The sequence below is a fragment of the Haemorhous mexicanus genome, chromosome 3 (assembly GCF_027477595.1).
Source record: "Haemorhous mexicanus isolate bHaeMex1 chromosome 3, bHaeMex1.pri, whole genome shotgun sequence".
Lineage (NCBI taxonomy): Eukaryota > Metazoa > Chordata > Aves > Passeriformes > Fringillidae > Haemorhous > Haemorhous mexicanus.
In genome coordinates, this window is record NC_082343.1 from 84,059,087 (window position 1) to 84,079,249 (window position 20,163).

The 20,163-nt window shown below is 40.6% G+C and overlaps 1 protein-coding gene across 14 annotated transcripts in view; it reads left to right on the forward strand.

The window, feature by feature from the left end:
- The window catches only part of SNAP91 (synaptosome associated protein 91), a 63,491-nt gene extending 45,239 nt beyond the window's left edge, over positions 1-18,252 (forward strand). For 2 of the 14 annotated variants that reach the window (XM_059842526.1, XM_059842527.1), the window contains exons 16-30: positions 284-391; positions 914-1,174; positions 1,382-1,459; positions 1,564-1,635; positions 2,125-2,208; positions 3,031-3,114; positions 6,559-6,696; positions 7,980-8,129; positions 9,464-9,494; positions 10,677-10,788; positions 11,654-11,677; positions 13,749-13,832; positions 13,902-14,006; positions 15,444-15,544; positions 16,817-18,252. In XM_059842526.1, coding sequence (XP_059698509.1) covers positions 284-391; positions 914-1,174; positions 1,382-1,459; positions 1,564-1,635; positions 2,125-2,208; positions 3,031-3,114; positions 6,559-6,696; positions 7,980-8,129; positions 9,464-9,494; positions 10,677-10,788; positions 11,654-11,677; positions 13,749-13,832; positions 13,902-14,006; positions 15,444-15,536 — 1,424 coding nt within the window. In that variant the 3' untranslated portion in view covers positions 15,537-15,544; positions 16,817-18,252. The remainder of the gene's footprint in view (positions 1-283; positions 392-913; positions 1,175-1,381; positions 1,460-1,563; positions 1,636-2,124; positions 2,209-3,030; positions 3,115-6,558; positions 6,697-7,979; positions 8,130-9,463; positions 9,495-10,676; positions 10,789-11,653; positions 11,678-13,748; positions 13,833-13,901; positions 14,007-15,443; positions 15,545-16,816) is intronic. The other 12 variants (XM_059842533.1, XM_059842536.1, XM_059842529.1 and 9 more) reach the window with 11 other exon arrangements.
- Positions 18,253-20,163: the final 1,911 nt, after the last annotated feature.

A 20,163-nucleotide genomic window follows, 5' to 3' on the forward strand; every position in this document is an offset into this window, starting at 1 on the left:
GAACCCTTATACAATGAGAATAATGCCTTCTTTTGCACTCACTGTGCTTATTGTGGGCAACCCAAGAAGCTCCATCTGCAAACCCTGTCTAGAACCTGCTTGTGTGGGGTTGGGGGAGAGACAAAGCGTTTTGCACTGCATGAGTTGTCTTGCTGTTGGAGTGATTACATTCATGTTGTATAAGGGGATCTACCTATGCAATTTAACTTGGTTCTTTTACTATATTTTTCTTCTCTTTATTCCTTTTTGTTTTTTTAATTTCTGTTCTTAAACTGCACCCAAGATGCCTTTGCAGCTTCTCCTGGGGAAGCCCCTGCAGCAGCTGAAGGGGCAGCAGCACCAGCTACCCCAACCCCTGTAGCAGCAGCTCTTGATGCATGTTCAGGAAATGGTGGGTTTCATGTCATTAGATAGTCTCTTGTTTTGCTGGGTTTTGTTTTGTTTTGTTTTGTTTTTAAACTACATGGCAGTGTGTTTTTCTGAAAATTTCTCGCTGTTTGCAATTGGTAAAAACAAACTTTAGGCTGAAGAGCATGCTTAACAAAACTGCCGTTTTCCGAGTCCCAGTGACTTCAGGTTAATTTGGTAGTGCTATTGAACAGTTCTGGCAGTGCTGAGCTGTAAGCAGTAGCCTGGGTAGTCCTTTGTCATATTTGGCTTTTTGGCCTCGTCAAAGAACCTTTGAAAGTTCTCCCCTCTAGTAACTTGGCTGCTCAGCCTTTTAGAGAGTCTTTATTTTAGAAAAACTTAAGTAACATGTCTGGATAAGTAAGCTAGATGTTAGAGAGACCTCCTCTGTGTGCGTGCGTGTATTTGCAGTATGTGCATTGCCTATAGTTGCTTTGTTCTTGACTTCCTCCCTCACTGATCCTAAGTATGCATACACATATATTTCCCCTCTCCTTTTTACAAGACCCCTTTGCCCCATCCGAAGGTAGTGCAGAGGCTGCTCCTGAGCTGGACCTCTTTGCTATGAAGCCAACAGAGACTGCTGTTCCTGTAGTTACCCCTACAACTAGTGCAGCCACTCCAGTTCCTGCAACAACTCCTTCTCCAGCTGCTGCTGTTGCTGCTGCTGCTACTGCTACTACAGCTACTGCCACTACCACCACTACTGCCACCACTTCTGCTACCGCCACCACCTCCGCTCCTCCTGCTCTAGATATATTTGGTGGTAATTTTGTTTTTAACTCTTTGATTCTGGTGGATTGATCTGTCAGGAGTACCAAATGAACAATTCGTTGTTGCATGCGTGTTGTGTGCTAGGCTTTCAAAGCAGAGAGCCTATTAATTTCAAATATGATGTGCAAAATTGGAAACGTCTGTTTTCAGTCCTGCCTTTCAAAAATGAGTTAAAGATATGTTGTGTTCTTGGCCTTAGATTTATTTGAGTCTGCTCCTGATGCACCTGCAGCACCTAAACCTGATGCTACTCCTAGCATAGATCTCTTTGGTACAGGTAAAGAGAGAACTCTTCTGATACTCTGCTGCTTTGAGGCTGTGTAGTGGTGTAAACTCATTTGAGTGATACTTACTTCTCGTTCTTTCTTTTATTCCTGGAAGATACATTTTCATCTCCACAACCTGGAGCTTCTCCTGTGCCTGAGAGTTCTCTCACTGGTGATCTTTTATCTGGTGAGTGCTTCTTTTCACAGGCCGTTCCGCAGACTACTGGGTTTGGATTTTTTTTCCGAAAGTTAAAAAAAAAAAAATCAACTTACTGCCAGTTTACATCTTTAAACTGAAATATCAAGAATTATTAAGTTTTTGGTTTGCTGCTTTGGTCACAAGATGTGCACTTGCTGAAGATGCAGATCATGAGGTGGCTGACACTGAAGTTCAGTAAGTAAGTGATGTGGTTGTTGGGAGAGCAAATCCTCCTCTAAGCATAAGAAAATGCTTAATAAGCAATGTTTCCTTTAAAGTAGTTTTCTGTTTTCTTTAAAAGTGGTTTTCAGTTGCTGTGTGAGAAATGTAACACTTTCTGTTTGCAGTTCTGGAGACTATTACCCGAATTTACCAAACCTGTGGTACTAACTGTTGGAGCCTATGTGGCTTTGAAATATTTAGCTATCACTGTTGCCTTGCTGATACTAAATATTATTTATCCTATGCTTACTGCAGTGGATGCATTTGCAGCCCCCTCTCCTCTACCCGCTGCCTCTCCAGCAAAGGTGGATTCTTCAGGTGTGATTGACCTATTTGGTGGTGGGTATTTTTGTTTCCTCACCACTTCAGAGTTGAATCACTTCATTTCAATTACCTTTGCGCTTTGCTAAAGCTGCGGGTTCCCCCTTCTCAACTTTTCTGTGTGGCCTTCGGGCTGAGTCTGGCACCCTAACGAACTGCAAATAAGCTGTCGATGTGGTCGTTCTGTTGTCATGACACTTGCCATTCCATCTCTGGTCAGTGCATGTGTGGCTCTCTCTCAGGAGTCCAGTGAAATTCTGCTCTGTCGTTTTTCTTCGTTGCTAATCTCCATGGTCATGCTGTTTCCTCTCAGTTCCGTTTCTCAAAGCAGCTGAAGTTTTGAGGGTGACTTGTCTCAGGCTGGGTATATCTGAATCATGGGGTTTGACAAGGTGGAAATTAGGATGGACACAGCCAACTCTAGGCATGTTGAAGAACAGAAGTGGTGCTTAGAAGCAGTGAATTTCAAACATGAGTAAGATACTCCTCTAAAAAGATTCCACGTGAGCTACTGGCTTCTGGCTGGAATGGTTCCAAACTTTCAGCCAATGCATTCATCTCCAAAACCCTGTTGTCTTGAAAGGTGTGATTTGTATCTGAGCAGAGGTCCAAATAAAGGAGAAGAGATTTCTTTCAAGTGCTGGTTTGTTGTACATCCTTTTTTCCACCTGAACTTTGCATCCATGGTACTGCTCTGCAATAAGGATGGCCAAGCAATTTCATTTTCTTCTTCTGATGTATAAAGTGGCTATTCTTTTGTCATCTTTTGATAAGTGGTGAATTGATGTATTTAAATTGAATGTCTTACTTTTTCCTGATGTTTTCTGCAATTCCCTTTAGATGCTTTTGGAAGTAGTGCTTCTGAACCCCAGCCCACTGCCCAGGCTGCTTCTAGTTCCTCAGCTTCTGCAGACCTACTTGCTGGTAATAAAGAACTTCTAAAAGCTTGCTACTTTAGAGTTATACTAAGAAATGGTGGTTGAAATCTTTTCTGTTCTTTGGGTGTAGATAGTGAAATAAAATACTAATTCACAAGATTTCTTTGTACTTTAGATGTTTTAATTAAAACTAGAGTGACTTATAATGGAGGCAATATACTGAAGTACAAGCTAACTTCCTAGATTATCTTCTTTCTATGTTCTTTGTTTTTCTACCTCCCACACAGCCTTATTTTTCTGTACTGCTCACTGAGTATGAGTGTCTCCATGAAGTTTCTTTGTCTGTCTGTAGCAGTACCAAAGTTAAGCAATATTTCAGGCTATGCTTCTTGTTCCTTACTGCTAATTAAACTTTGAGTTTATTCAGTTTGGTTTCTTTAATCGGGTTGAGCACCTAAATGTTAGTAGCTTGAATGACTGACTTGGTAGCAGTCTTGGATTTAGCCAAGGAGAGTGGGATGATGAGAGCATGGTTTTCTGAGCACAAGGACAGAGAAGTGATACAGACCCTCTCCTTACACTGAGTGAGATGATGTCTCTCATCACTGTCACACCCTATATCAAGGATTGGATAACTGTATTATTTTAGTCTACCCCCTACAGATAAGCAGCTTCAGCTGAATTCTTTGTGTACTATTCTCCAAAATTCATGCTATACCATGTATTGTAGTGGCTGAGCTAAACAGCTGTGACTCCTCCCCATGCCAGTTTGAAGTTTTTAGAGAGCAAAATCCCAGCACATGCACTTCTGGTTTGTAGAAGGCTTGTCTTAAATTCTCCCATGTTTCTGAAAGGGGAATTTGTGTCATGATTTAAATTAATGCTACCCCAGCCAAAACCAGTACAATTTGTAGAACTGGTGGGCAGGTTCAAGTATCTTCTCAAAGTCTGGACGTTGTCTAGTTAGGCTACAGGAATGAAGGAAGTTGTCTAGATAATAATAAGGCATACATCCATTCTCAATCAGCAAGCCAGATTCCTTAATTGGGGCATAATGTGTAAATGCACGCTAAAGCTTTAGGACAGACTGCTTCAGATTTTAAGGTGGAAGACTACTTTTTTTTTTTTCCCATATTGCTTCAATAGGTCTTTGTATTAGTTTATAGATGGCTTAAGGCCATAGATCAAGTTTTAACTAATAGATTCTGGAACATGACAATCTTTTGCAGTTACATGTGCTATCAGGAGACTGGGTCCAACAAGGTTGTTGGACAGAAGCTAATTCTGCTTATGCAAACATTACAGTATAAAATATTTTATGTCATTATCCATAACTAACCTTAAATGCAAGTAGGAATTGTGCTCCAGATGGCTTTAAACTTCAGCAGTGTGCACTCTGAATCTGATGAGTTGCACTAAATCAAAACCTAAATTATAAAAGGGGTGTTCTAAGTCTAAATACTCAAGCAGACCTGAAGCAGTTGGGGTGAGTTGATGACTTTTTAAAATTTATTTTATTTATGTTTTCAATATACATTCCAAAGGCCTTCAAATAGATTTTTTTTTTTTTTTTTTGGCAGACAGAGGGAGTCTATAAACATTGCAGCATATTGCTAAGCATTTGTTCACTCTAGATAATGGCAGATGTATAGCCTGCAGTGTAATCCAGTTTTAAATTTAAGAGTGTCTGGAGTTCATATCATGGCTGAAGGCGTGTCCTTCATGGTTTATGAGTGTTTGGTTGTACTAAGTGTTTATATGCATAATGTTATGAGTATGCTTACTATTCATAATTGCCTTACATGTTCTGCTGTCAAATGAGTTCCTGCCCCTTCTTGGCTTGCTTAGGAAATTTGGAAGAAATGTTTTCCTACTCTTAAGCCTTTCAGCAGACAAAATCAGAACTATGCTGATAAATAAAACAGTCTAGCCATATGCCCTTCTAGATCTTTCTGTCCAACTAAACTGTGTGCTTGTATGTCCTAGCATGTATACAAGTAACATGTTCTTATATGAAATCTTAATTGGCTGTGTCAAAGCAACGTCAAAATCAGGCAGTTGGGGGTGTCCACACAACACATCTAACTCAGTTGCTGCTGTTTCTTCAGCCTTTCTGGGGGTCTTGTGCAATCTCTAGGCAACTAGGAATCTAGTTCTTTAAGGAATTTTTATGGCTTCTGTGCCTGCTATTCCTCTTAAATTGTGCAAGGCGAAAGGCCGTCAAAGTAAGACCAGTCATCGTACAAATCTTCACCAGAAGCTGGGGAGTCATCTCTGCAGTACCTGGAAAAACAGACACTTTATGGGGCTTTGCAAAAGCTTACAGAACTTTCTAAACAGAATCTTATTAATGGATATTGGCTCATACCTTTCTGCCAGGCTCCTTGTTCTCACTCAGGAAGTGGAAAGACAGGCTCTTTAGGTGGCTGCTGTGCTTTAAGAATTGCTGCAGTGAACTGCCTTTGTCATCCCTGGATCTGGTCAACCTGCTTCTGGTCTGGTTCTGTGGAGATCTGTACTTTTGTGCAGATAGTTTAATGCACTGAGCTTTGCCTTGGGCAAGTGGGCAGGTGATGATCTAGTATTTCAGCAGGTATCTGCTGCAGACCCCCTCCTCAAGAAGAGGCAAGTAGAGGAAGACTCTTTTAGGCAGCTGGAGAAAGCATCACTGTCACAAGCTTTGGCACTAGGGCAACTGGAACCACCATAGTACGTGCTGGAAGGGAGATGGGGAGAGCAGCTGGGCATGGGTAGTCTGGATGCATTAGAGAATCTCTTGATGTGGAGCATACCAGAGTGAGTACAGTGGAGAGCCACAGAGATGATGACTAGTGCATATGACACATGCAGAGTGGCTGAACTGGGCTCATTCAGCCTTGAGAAGGCCAAAGATGCTTATAGATGTCTAAACTCACAGCAGCATGCAGAGGAGGTTCTTCTTGGAGGTGCACAAAGATAGTAAAAAATGGAAATGTGTGTGGGAAACTCATTAAATACTGTGATGGTCTGATATGACAACAGGCCACCCAGAGAGCCAGTAAGAGCTCCTCTTGAAGGTGCTAAGGCAAATGTCTGGGCAACTTGATTTGATTAGACTGACTTTAAACAGGATGTGTGGCTGGCTGACCTCCAGAGATCCCTTCCAACCTACATTATTCCATGACAAACTTATGTCAAGAATAGACTGTGGAGAGATGAGGGCAGATCTCTGATGCCAGTGCATTTTTCCATATTCAGGGTTAGCTACTGTGAGCATGGGACTTGCTGTGGGCTAGGATTTGGGTTATGAGGGCCTCTTGGTTCCATTATACTGAAGTAAGCCTAACAAACATAGGGAAGCTCACATAGGCTGTTGAAATGTTCTTTGTTTTAAAATAGCCTAGTAAGAATTGTCTTTATCATTCCACCCTCTATAGACTGAGGTTTTGTCTATAAACAGTCTAACAAGGCTGACTCTAATGTCCTCACCTCTCTTATGTGTTTTTTAAAGGCTTTGGAGGTTCCTTTATTGCTCCCTCTCCATCACCATCCCCAGTCACTCCTGCTCAAACTGGATTACTACAGCCTAATTTTGATGCAGCTTTTGGGACAACAGCTCCAACAACTGGCAGTTCATTTGATGCATCAGGTGAGCTACAGGGTTTCTTCCTGTGAATTTTCTGATACACTTTGTGTGGTAGATGAGTTAATGACACCATATTTAGGCTCTGAGTACAAGCGATCTCAATGACCTCACTTTTCTTTCTTACTGGAAGACCCTCAGGGTGGTGATACGGATGGTGTGTGCCCAAGAGCTCTCTGTACCCATATTTTACTCTACCATGTCAGTAAAAGACAAACTAGTGTATACATCATCCTTGCATGTGCTTGATAGCATGAATCAGGAATTACACAAACAAGGAAAACTCTACTCTGTAAATCAATATACAGGCAAGTCATGTTGCCACTGCCCTCTGCTTCTGATGGTGCTCTGGAGCCTGCATGGCACCTTAGGGTACACACAAAAGAAACTGCCCTAGAGTTCTTTGCCTGACTATAAGCTTAAACTGCTATCATTTTGTTTGCATCTCTTCCATTCTATATTTTTCATGCTGGGTCCTTGCTACAAACTTAAAATTGGTGAGTTCTACAACCGTACAAGAAAAAAAGATGGAAATAATACTGCTGCTTGGTTATTTGGTTGCTTGCCAGTGCACATGCTACCCCTCCCTGTTGACTTAAAATTAGCATGTACCTCAAATACAGATCAGAAGATAGAACTCAGGCATGGGATGTACCAAGCAGTTTGACTTCAGGGGATCTAAAAAATGAACTTCTGAGTTAGATGACCCGACTAAGGAGAATAGCACTGTCTGTGTGGATGGTTCTGGTTCCTTCTGATCTCATAAGATGTTAGTAGGTTTTCCCGACTCCCTGCTGCTTGCAAGTGAATAGTAACATCTTGAGACTGCCAATCCTGTCGCTGTGAGATGTCAAGGTATAAGACTGCCTTTGCCACAGTAATTCTGACTGGTGTTTGCAGCAAGATGTTCATTTTAAAAGCCTTTAAATGAATATCTCCTGACAAATGTGTGTGTATCTGACATCTCTGTAAGGATGGTTGTAAGAAAAATAGTGTCATGTGGAAGTGGTGCTGTATCTATGTAGATTCAATGCTCCAATTAAATCCTGTTTAGGCATGTCTTCTCATAGTAGTTTTCATTGGTATAGTTTTTTGAGGATTACTGTACATTCAGTGTCTAGTAAGATGACATGCATGCCCTTGTTGGCATTACTTTTAATGTCAAATGGTGTTTTGGTAAGACTTGTGGTGTGGTCGTCTGTGCTGTATTTGTTGAGCAACAGCAGAGTAGCAGGCAGTGCATTTTTGATCACAGCTGCTGTTCTAACTCACTTTCCTTTCACTTCCAGTGTTTGATGGCTTAGGTGATCTTCTTATGCCAACTATGGTTCCTTCTGGTCAACCTGTAGCACCTACAGCCACACCAACAGTCCCTGCTGCAGCAGCAAGCAAAGGCCTTGGAAGTGATCTTGATTCGTCTCTTGCAAACTTAGTAGGCAGTAAGTGACAAATTTTGGTTTTAAGTGGTGTGGCATGCATGTTGCTTTTCCATGGAGCAAGCACCTGTCTATTTTAGCTTGCTTCAGTATCCTTCTGTTCTGCTGTGGAAACTGGGGAAGCTCTCAGCAGGAAGAAGGCTTGGTTCAGATAGCTGATTCACTTAGTCTGGGTTTGTCCTTCTTGGAGCCCAGGATCTGAGTCAAAAAATGGCATTTGTTTGCTAGGTATGATTTGCAATATCTGATCATCCCAGCTACATTTCATAGGCACATCAGACTCTTAATGGATGTACTCCTCTGTAATAGATGGAAAAGTGAAAATTGTCCAAAGTGTCTGATGGCGGCTTAAGCAGCAAAGCTGGTGGACACCAATAGCTGACTTCATGTTTAATGAGACAAAGAGTAGCAGTGGGGTGCTGAGTGCACTCAAGAGCAGGCCTTCTTTCAGGGGCAGAGAACTTACCAAACATGTTCTTAAAATGCTGAACTTAAATATGTACTTTTCTGTAGTAGGAAAAAGAGCTAGAGCCTTCTTAATTAGAGATCAGTAGCTGCAACTCCTCCAAAAAACCTAACAGAGGCCCACCTAGGCTAAGGGGTAATCCTGCTGAAGTTGTATAAAATGAATACTCCCTTAGTATATGTAAACACACCACAACAAAGATGTAACTGATGTTATGATGCAGGCCTGGCTGTTAGGTGTGGAGGAAAATACTGTGCTTAGAAGTCAACAAGACTCTTAATCCCTTGAAATGTCTTCTGCAAATCACTTGCTGTATTCAAGTTTGGAGGAGAAAATCAAACAGAAGTTTATGAATTACAGGACTTACAATGGTCCTGTGAGAAGAGTACTCTTTAAAATTTAACTTAAGACTTTTTCCAAAGGGTAATTAAAGAAACTATTTGGAGTTTCCATGTGTGACCAAGCAGAAAAAACAGTGGAAAACTTATCAACATTTATATATATGTAGAATACAGCTTTTTATTTCTGTATGTGTAATGAGGAACAGAAATTAATGTTACCATTCATGGTAAATAGTTTGGTGCCCTAAATAACTTGGCATTTTGTGGGCCTAAATATAGTTAATTTGGTTTGCTTTTGAAGCGAAAATTACATTCTCAAGTGCAAGACATCTGCAGGGTTTCTCATATGTTTGTCCTGAAGAATAGGTAGATGTGGCCAGTCCCCTGATGCTGTCAAAATGAAGACAGCCAAAACTTTTTTGCTCTTGATATGCCCCGATGCAATGAAATGTAAGCTGTTGCTTTGGTCTGCTTCAGTTTCCTAAACGTATGGTTTCTCTTTTATTTCCTTTTTTTCTTACAATTTTCAGATCTTGGAATTTCTGGTACAACTTCTAAAAAGTAAGTTCAACTTTGCTTAAAGATAAAAGGAAGTTTTTTATTCTGCTGTGAAGTACTATATATGTTTCAGTGTTTATTAAGAAACAATGAATTGGTTATATGTTCTGACCTCCCAATCCAGAAAAATTCTGAAGAAAGTGTTCTATTCTCTACAGGTTCACTGAATAATAAAGGTTCAGTGTTCCTCATATAGCTTATAAAATTTCTGTCTTTAATCTGAGTGTTAGAAATATTTTTTCCTTTAAATTACTGTCTTCATGTTGGATAGCTAATTTCCAAATAGTTTATAATGAGCAAATAGTCCAGATAATATATATTTGTATAGCTCCCCTCAGTAATCTTTCCTAATATGTAATAGTTTTGTTATATTTTTACAGATGCTGGATGTACTTATTGTGTAGGCATTGAAATACTTCAAAAATAAAAAAGAGGTTCATCCCATGCAGCGATAACCTTTTTGCAAAAAGAAATACTTAAAGCATTGCATTTATTTTTTTTTATCTTCCTAATCTAACTGCTTGCTTGTGCCCTGAGCCTTCCTCTGTATGCAAGACTTCAAAATGTTTTGTGCCTCTGTGGAAATGATAGGAGGGATATGTACAAACACATCATGAGGTTTAGCCCCAAAGTGTAGCTTCCTTCGATCTGCTTTGGTGTATTTTATTCTGGGTAGAGCAGACTGTAACAAAACCTGGTTTTTCAACAGCCCTTTTATTCTATGAATGATTTGTTTCTCTTGTATCTATCAACTTTTTGCAGAACTGAATGCTTTCCTTCTTCAGCTGTCTGAGCAAGATTTCCAGCCCTGAAATGGCCTTTCAAAGACATCTAGCAGGCAGCTCTCCTGCCTGGCCCCAGTAGAATAGGCAGTAGCAGTCCCTCTTCCTTCTTTGCAAGGGTATATGTGATCTGTTACCTTCAGTCAATACTAAGTAAAACTTCTCTCTAATTCTCACCACAAAGGCCATAACCATGTAACTGACTTCAACTTAGAGTGTTCTGGTGTCTACTGCTAATAACCCTTGAAACTGAGTGTCACTAAAAGTAAATCTTTCCGTTAATGACTGCATACACCATAAGCTAATGTAGCTGCACGTCTAATGCTAATGTATGCTGCAACTGCTCTTCATTTTCACCGTGGAAGTATGCAAGTAATAGCCTGCCTCTCTCCCTCTCTGTTAGGGGAGACCTGCAGTGGAATGCTGGAGAGAAAAAGTTAACAGGAGGAGCCAACTGGCAGCCAAAAGTAGCACCTGCAACATGGTCAACTGGTGGTGTCCCAGGTGGTCCTTTGGTAGGTGGTTATTCCATAGATGGCACTGGTATTGGACTTCCAGTATTTCATGAGGCTGTGCAAGCATACCTGTAGGGACTGCTCCACTCTACTGAGGCTAAAGAGTTTGCTTCTGTGTAAATTATATTGTATTTCAAGTCACATTTTTAAAGCTGGTATAAATAAACCATTGAGTAGTAAATGAAAAAATACACTAGCTTGTGTATCAAGGTGTTGCTCTACCTGTGCATTTAATACCTGTGGGCATTTCCAAGTGTGTGATTAGCCATGTAGATCTGGCCAGGATTGGGCCCAGGTCAAGTGCCCAAAATAAAACACTATTGATCCAAAGCTGATGTACTATAAGGAGAGAAAATACATAGGTTTTCCTCAAGTTTTACTGGATGAAGTAGATCAAAAGACTACACAGTATTCATACTGATCAGGTACCTGGTGGTAGATCAGGAGTGGGTAGCATATTTAGCAGGGTAAAGCAGTTTGAAAAGGTAAGATCACCCTGTAAAAAGTATCAGAAGGCAATGATTTTGAGAGAAGAGGGTCAAATTGAGCTAAAAATCTAAACTTGGAACAAGAGCAACTTGATAATGAATGAGCTACAAAAATATTCTGAAGAGGAGTAATACCTCATTTCATCAAATGTCTCACAAGGCTTAAAACAGCCTCCATTTGAACGAGGTTGGGTTGGCAAAGGAAAGAAAGAACTCTGAAGGGGGACCATGACCAGTTCAGTTCCTTGCTGCCACAATCAGGTGTTTACATGACTCTGAGCATGTTCCATAACGTTATGGAAGACACAAGAATTCTCTGTACTTCACTTAATGTGTTGTAAAACACAAGTTGTAACATCAACTTTTTTTCTTGATAGAAAGGCTGGGCAATACTGTACAGTGTAAGTGAATTTTTTTTTTTGACCTTTTACTGCACTTACTAAACGTGAAGATACTAACAGCACCTCACCTGCGCTACAGTTACTACTGCTGGCTTTAAAACTAGCTAGAAGCTTCTAACACAGTTCCCCTTGGACTGTCTGTCCAACAGACAATTCTCAGACAGTGGGTTGATTATGGCAGTAGTGATTAACCATTTCTGTGCTGTAAGCTTGAAAATTACCTCTTTACTGCTTTACTTGGATGTGAACTACCTGATGTCTTGTACTGCCTGAAATTTTGAGCTTCTGCAGCATCAGTCTGGTCTCGTAGTGATTTTACCATCTGATAAGTAACTGGTCTTTCTGGGAAGCTGGGTAGTTTTGATAGCATTTCATGAAAGATAGGTGTTGTATATATTTCTTCAAAATCATGCACTTAGGTACTTTTTGAAACCAAGGTCTGCAGGCAAAATAAATATTAATGAAAAAATGAAGCTTTTATTCATGTTACTGTTGAACCACTTAAGTTTTGGTCACTTCTTTCCTTCCTTGTGACCTTTCAATTCCAGGATTAAAATGAGCAGAATTACATCAAACCCCATTCCCTCAAGTGACCTTGTGCTTAGAGGCCAGAGCAGATTCAGTCTGTATGGCCATTTTCTTGGCATCTGCCTAACTGGATGTTGAGCTACAATGTGTAAAAGCAGTTGGATCACTGCATCTGTGTGGTTTAGTTTCTTGCTTTACACACCTGAGTGTTCAGATCTTGGTTTTAGTTTGGAGACTCTGCTAGCACAGTACAGGTTTTAACTGAAATGCTCCCCTGAAACTTTCCGACTGGAACAGAGTTCATAAATTCTTAGCCAGAAAATGTAGTGGTTTTGATAAATGAGTCTGGGACAGGTTATATTGACTTGTCTCCAGCTTCTTAAGAAACTGGCATATTTTAGTCTGGAAGCAAGGATATTACCAAGGGCACTAAAACGCAGCATTCACAGAAGTGGACTGTACAGTTCCAGCATATCTCCAGAGACACAGTTCTCCTTTGAACTGTAAGTGTGGTAGCTTCTCTCTGTGTGTTGTGGGATGTTACTGAGTCAAGGTGGGTGGTAAGGATGTGGAGGCACAGGCACGACCATACAGCTCCTGTAACAGCTTGAGAAATTGTGCCATTGTGCTTAGGCCATACAAGAGCAGTAATGAAATCCTACTGCCCTTTTTACATCCCTTCCTTGAATACTTTCTGCCTCTCCTCAGAGTTGTTAATAATTTGGATTGTATATATATCTGTGAAAAGGAAAGGTTTAGATGCCTTCAAGGCTATAAGGAGATACTGCATGGGAGTTACATGGAAGGGAGCCAAAAGGGATGATGTGTAGGCTGTGCTAGATAAGTGAGCTGGGGTGGCCTTTTTAAAGGTGCTCTTGTGCTGTATATCTAAAGTAACAGTTCTCTCTTCCTGAATTGTAGTGGAAGATAAAAAAAGGCAAAAAAAAGGTTATTTGAATGAAAATCATAACAAATCAAGCCTATGAATGAAAATCATAACAAGATAAACTAAACTGTCCTCAGTAAAGAATATAATGGTTCTGATTGAGGTTTAAGTGTGTGAACTTATCCTTTAACTCCAGTGAATTTTGGTGCATAATTATTTTTTCTTCATTGTAAACTAATTATAGCAGCTATTTCCTTTAGCTTTACGATCTGCTTAAGCTTTTACTAAAATACAGTGCTACAATAAGTTACCTGTTATGAAATTGGGATGCTTTCTTATGCTATGTAGAAGGAGAAGGAAACTGTGTTTTCTTGGGCCTATTTTGAGTTGTAGTCAGTAAATGGACTCTGTTCATGAAGAGAATGGAGCCTATCACCATTGCTTTCTTATGAAGAAACAAGCTGAGCATAAGGACTCATTCAGCTCTCTCATTCTTTGAAGCATTGTGGTTTTGAGGCTGCATATGTGCTGCATAACAGTCCTACTTTCCAGAACAGCTTTGAGACTGCTGGAGACTCTGTGGTTTCCAGATGGTTGCTGTTAGACTTTTAGACTTTTGCTTTTTTTTTTTTGCCTTTTTTTTTTTTTTTTTTTTAGGCGGGAGCTGTGCCTCCAGCAAGTGCTGTTCCTGCAGCAGGAGGTACTCCACCTGTCCCACAGCCAGGAGCAGCATTTGGGATGGTGAGTCTCTTTTGCTACACTGCTGTCCCTCCCTCGCCCAGCCCCTGCTGACTCGGTGTTGGTTTGCAGCCCCCAGCAGGTGCAGGGGTGCCCATGATGCCCCAGCAGCCGGTGATGTACGGGCAGCCGATGATGAGGCCCCCGTTTGGAGCCGCCGCTGGCCCTGGTGTACAGGTGAGCATCGCTGCTACGCCAGAGCTTAATTGCTCTCCATGTCTCTAGAAGGTAGCTTGTGTGTGTGCATTATCTCAGCTCAGCTCTAGCTCTGGGTCTGTAAATGAGATGTCGTCAAGGATCAGCTGCCTGCCTTGCAGCAAATCACATGAACCACCTGGATTTTTTTTTCAATTGCTTTGCATGAGACCAATGGAACAGGTTTGAAAAGTCTCCTACAGCTAACTACATCCAAGATCTGGTTTTGGAGGTTATTTGAATAAAGCTCTGAGTGGAACTCTCAGGCATTGCTATTCTGTTCACAGCCTAGCAAAATTTACTATAGCTACACTCAGCAGGTGATGCAGCATAAGCTGTAACACCTGTCCCAGGCTATTACTTCAAATAGGGTTTGGCTTGTAATAACACTGAAAAGAAAAAACCTTTCACGAGGAGATGCAGGAAATTATTTAGCTGTAATATTTTTCTTTTTGTGAGTCAGAAGTCCATCTTGCGTTTCTTGAAAGGAGGGAGATGGAAGCTGATGCTGCAGCTGTAAAATCTCACTGGTAACCCTGGAAACCAGGCTACCCTGATTTTGAAAATACTAAGCAATCAACATATAGCAAACCACACTTTTTATGTAGGGAACTACATTCCCAATGAAGCTTGTCAAGGTTTTCTGTGTAAAAATAGAAAGAACTTGAAACTGCTCTAAGAATATACTTAGTCTTGCTTTTCCTCCTGCTTTAAACTATCTCTGTGCTTACCAAGAATATTATGATGGGACACAGAAATTTTTTTCTGAAAGAGGGGTCATCAAGGTGCCAGGGCTACATATAAAATACTTCTTGTGCCCTGAGCTGAGCTAGGAATGGGGAGGAGTAAGGACAGAGTGGGAGAATCATTTGACCACCTTAGTCAGAAGTTTTGCATAGAACTTCAAAACTGATGTTTTCTATGGAATAATGATTTTTATACCTATCAAAGGAGGAACCTAGTATGATCTAGTCATATTTCCAGTTTGTTTTGGACTCTTATTTACATTACCAATGTCAAATAATTTGTACTTAACTGCCAGTAACAGGGATTTTCAGTCACCTGCAGGATGCGCTCTGCTTGCTCTGAACCTTGGTTTTTAACATCTAACAATTGTCTCTTCTGTCTGGGTTGAAGGTTCTAATGCTATTATGTTTTACAGAGAGGGAGTGATCTCAAGCTATGCTAATTAGGATCTGCAGTGCCTATAGCCCTAGCCACTAAACTTACCAAACATTGTTAACTCTGTAGTAAGGATGGAATCCAAACAATGCTTGAGCAAAACAGCTGGACTTGCAGGCAAATGAGAACTTTTTATGCTCGCAATGTGCTTGTGTGAGAACTGCCTGTGTCTATCTAATGCTTGTGTATTCTTGTCTGCTTTGTTTTTTTCCTGCCTTCCTGGCTGGCATCTGTCAGCTTTCTCCAAGCCCAACTCCTGCTACTCAGAGCCCCAAGAAACCTCCAACAAAGGACCCATTAGCGGATCTTAACATCAAGGATTTCTTGTAAACGATAAGGTATTCTGTGGCTGCCTGCTCGAGCATGTCACACTCTGGTACATGTCTGGCACACAGATGTTGTTTAGGTTGAATATGACAGATAAAATCACAGCTGCAGAGCTAGAAACATGCACTGTAACGAAAACCAAATTCTCTGTCCGTACTCTTAACTTTAGCTTGAAATCTTGACTTGCAGATAAACTTTTCCTGACTTTTGCTTTTGGCCAAAAAAAAAAAAAAAAAAGAAAAAAAAACTATCTTCAATTCATAACTTCCATTTTTTTCCTGGTTTCCATTCTGTCCAAGCATTCATGTTTGGGTATTTTCTTGAAGCTATTACTGAAACACATAGAGTGATAGCAGGGTACAAATTCTGGGGGGAGAGAAATGGTGCCAAAGAGGCTTGTTCCAGTCTTGTGGGTGTTGAAACAGATTTGTTCTCATAGGTGTGAAGGTGTCAAAAGGGGAAAAACTTACATATTCTTGTCATCAAGGGAAAGTTGCTTGCAGCTCTTCACTGCTGCCAGCTAATGTTCTACCCTGCCATACAATTTTTCAAGGCACTGGAAAAATTGAGCGTTTTCTGAGTGCTAAGGCTGTGAGGTCCTGAGCAGTGCTGTGTAGAGCAACAGTGGGGAAGAACAGAGGAGTAAATGCAAAGAAAAATGGAGTAGAAGAAAAAAAACTAATGCATAATGGAAAGAAATAAAGGCTGAAACATTATCCTGATGGTTCTGGAGGACCAAGTAGGAATATAAAATTAAATTAAACACTTAAGCCAATTAAAAAATAAAAATGCAGAAATAAGGTATGCATTTTATAATTAAGACTAGAATAATGTGTTTAGAATAAGGTGAGGAGAGGAAAATCATTACATAACTTTAAAGCCTTCTTCATGAGTCACTTTTCTTCCTTCCTAGAGCTTAATTCTAAAATTTGTTCTGAGCCCACTCTGCACTGGAGCTGGCAGCAGTGATTCAGGCTGCTCTTAGCAGGCATCTCCCAGTCCCACTTCACCCTTCTCCAAATTCCAGGCCCAGAGAGGTGTCCACCTGGCACTTGGCAGAGACAGCCAGGAGTGGAGATACACCACTGCTGGGACTCACTGGTTTCAACTTGTGTGTATAATAGAGAGATTCATAACTGGCTGTGGGAAGACTGCTACTTCACTAGAATCTGATGGTAAATCATTTGAGGTGTGAAGAGACGAGCAGATTTTGTGCTCTTTGTAGAACATGCTTTGCTAACTCCTTATATCAGTTTTCATCTAATATTTTTCTATATTCACAGCTGCGTTTTTTCTGACTGGATGCTAAAAACGTGAGTTTGGAGACTACAAATGGATGCTCAGAGTTTCTCAGTGAGCCACCAGTACCAAACCCAGTGCTTACTCAGACTTTCTCTTCCTCCTGAAACGTGTAGCACAGCTGTGAAAGTGAACATTAGGAATGTGTACTACCTTAGCTGTTATCCCTACTCTCTCAAAATTTGTGTACTTGGGTTATTTGTGTTTTACAATTTAAACAATGGATGTATGTTTCTGATGCCTTCTAGTGCTTTTCTGAACCTATCCCACAGGGGCAGATTATGCAGCTGTTGTTTGGTGAGCCATTTGGAGCAATGTCTGTGGTTTTTGAAGGTTTCAATGTATATAACTTTTTGAGGACACCCAAAGTTTCCCTAGGACTCAATTTCTCCTTTATCTATTACAAAACATAGTGTGATAATACCAGATAGTAAAGAAAATACTTACAAAATTGTGCAGAATACTCTTTTTTTTTTCCCCAGTCACAGGAATCTCAATTGTCGTGAAAAAATGTTTTATTTTTGTGGCACTGTATATGTTAAAATAATTTAAAGTAATATAAAGGAAAAATTCCATAACAAATACTTTTTCAATGATTTACCAAGAATGAAAAACCATATCTGAAAGAATACCATATTTATTGCTGTTATTATTTTTAAATCTATTTTAATTCTTTACGTTTTTGCATTTATAATTGGCATATTTATCCGTTCTTGCTAAGCGCATTGAAAATAAGTAAAGGGTCAGTTTCTCTCCATGTAGTTGGGAAAAAGCAACCATAGTTGTGCTGGCAGTAAGGGATTTCAAATACGAGAGCACTTTTTGGTATATCTGTAGTCAAAACATTACAAGTGATGTTACTCATCTCTGTTCAGTTCTTCCGTACATCTCTTAATTTAGTGCTTACCTGTGTATGCCTTAGGATAGTGTTTTCTCATTGCCCCGAATGCGCTGTGAGTAGCTTTTGTACTATTGGTGATTAGATTTAATTCTGATCCGGAGATCCATGCCCTTTACTGTACATACTGTGTTCCTTTAATTTTTATTTGTTCTCATACTGTTTCTGCTGATGGCTTGGTGTAAGATCTTGACTCTTCAATGAGGTCACTGTTGATCAGTGTTACAAGTGGCTTGGCAGTTCTCTGTAAAAGCATATTGGGTTGGAAAGATATTCACCTAAAGTCTTTCAAATGAACTATTTAATCAATGTATGGTACCATTAAAAGTGGTTGTATCTGAATTTGCTGTGGGGATAACATACACTGTAATGGGAAAGTTCTATAAAAAGTTAATTTCAAAATGGCTTTTCTTTGTATTTCAGTTTAAAAAAAAATCTCAAACAAAAAAAAACCCCAAAAAACAAAAAACCCCAGTGCATGTGTGCCCTCTGAGATGCAATAAACACCTTGATCAAAGTAAATATCTTGTTGCCAGTTTCATACTCATTAAGATGTTGAGCACCATAATATACTCTGAGAGGGGAAAAAATTTGTTTAGGTCCTGACACTGACTGATGAGTCTGCTGCATATGGGAATGATTTTTATAGAATCACAGAGTGATTTAGATTAGAAAAGACATCTAAGATCATAGAGTCCAACTGTTAACCTAACACTGCCACCTCCACCACCCATCCATGTCCCTAAGTGCCACATTGACAGCTTTCTTCCCTCATTGTGCCAATTTTGCAACCAATTAATTACCAAGTGTGTCCTAGAGGATTTTTTTTTACAGTTTCTTTTATGTATCTGAATAACCCCATCAGTAGTCTCATCTTGCTACCCTTCCCAGCTGTTTTCAGCTGTGCACAGACGATGGCAATCACGGGTTGCCAGGAACAGCCCCCTGAGCCTCCTGGGCACAGGGATTGCCCCAGGACCATGAAGGCCTTCCTTGGAAGGGTGTTGGGTGGAAGGGTGGGTGGGGGGCAGGGCTGCACTTGGGGTTCCCCAGAAGCCCTCATGTCACAGTGCCACCACCTGGCACTGCAGAACAGGATAAAGGGGGCATCGATTCTATATTTCAGCCTTATGGTGAGCTCTCAGTTGCATCTCAGTTTTCTGGATTAAAAATGGGTAAGGCTCAGTAAATCACTGTATTTCCTCACTATTTGAGGACCTGGACAAGGTCAGTAACTGCACCCCCAGAAAGGCTCACCATGGCTTTTCCTACCTGCCTGTGTGATGTGTCTTGCCATGAAGAGAATGCTTAACTTCTTACCACTGTGTTGTGCGTGTCTTCTCAAAGTGAGGACAGCATTTTCAGGGGAGAATCATAACCAAACAAGTAAATATATTTAGACCAGTTCATTAGTGTCTTACTCAAATGGAGTTGATGAGCTGCTGCTCACTGAATTGCAAATGAATGTTTACAACATCACATGTTGTAAGGGGCCAGACCTCAGGGAGAAGATTTTCTCCTTGCCAGGTGCAAGCCCCTACCACAGAGTAATTGGCTTTCTGCATTAGCTTATCTGTGTCCACAGCCCTTGTCCTGATTTTGTTTCGTTTTCTGTAGATGTTATGGCCAACAGCTGTGTGTGTGTGATTTGTTATCCTGTGAGTAAATAGAAGCCTGGACAAAAAGGAAGCTTGGAGGAAAAGCATCCAGAAGTTTGTTCACTGTGGGAAGTAAAATCAGTGTATTTCCCCAAATGCTGACTAAGGCTAAACAAGTGACTTGCTCTCCCTAGCACAAAGGAATTTTAAAATCTGGCTTGCAAGGCAACCATGTGGTTGTCTCCTGGCCTGTAGACAAGAACATGTTCTTGTTATCATCTGAGTTTCATCATCCAGGCACGAACGTGTCTGTGTCCTGCTATGACTAACCACTTTTCAATACAAGCTGTAGGGAAGAGTGGGTGGAAAGGAGTGCTCCCATCTGCAGAAAGAAGAAACTGTCTCCTTCCCCAGCATTTTTCATGAGGGGAGGACAGATTTCAGACAGCTGATATGTCCCTTATCCAAGTTCTTACTGACCTGTGTGCTGACTTCTTCAAAAGCTGGCACCTCTGGCCACATGAGGCATTTGTAGCTCCTCCTTAAGCTATGAGTGCCTTAAGGAGTGGTAAACACCTGGAGAACCCGAATTCAGCCTGTTGCAGAGGTTTGAAAGAAATCCAAGTCATTCTGCAGAATGGTCTCATTCTCTTTTTTAATGTTTGGAGTTAGCATTGCCTCCTACTCCACTCCTTTGTTCATTTGTTCATGAATTTTAATTGGCTTTCTTTGAAAATTTTAGCTGTAAATATACTGCAGGTTGAGTTGATGGCTTCTGGATTGATGCTGGTGTTTCCACAGATGAAAGCTTGGATGGTGAGAACTAAACCTCTAA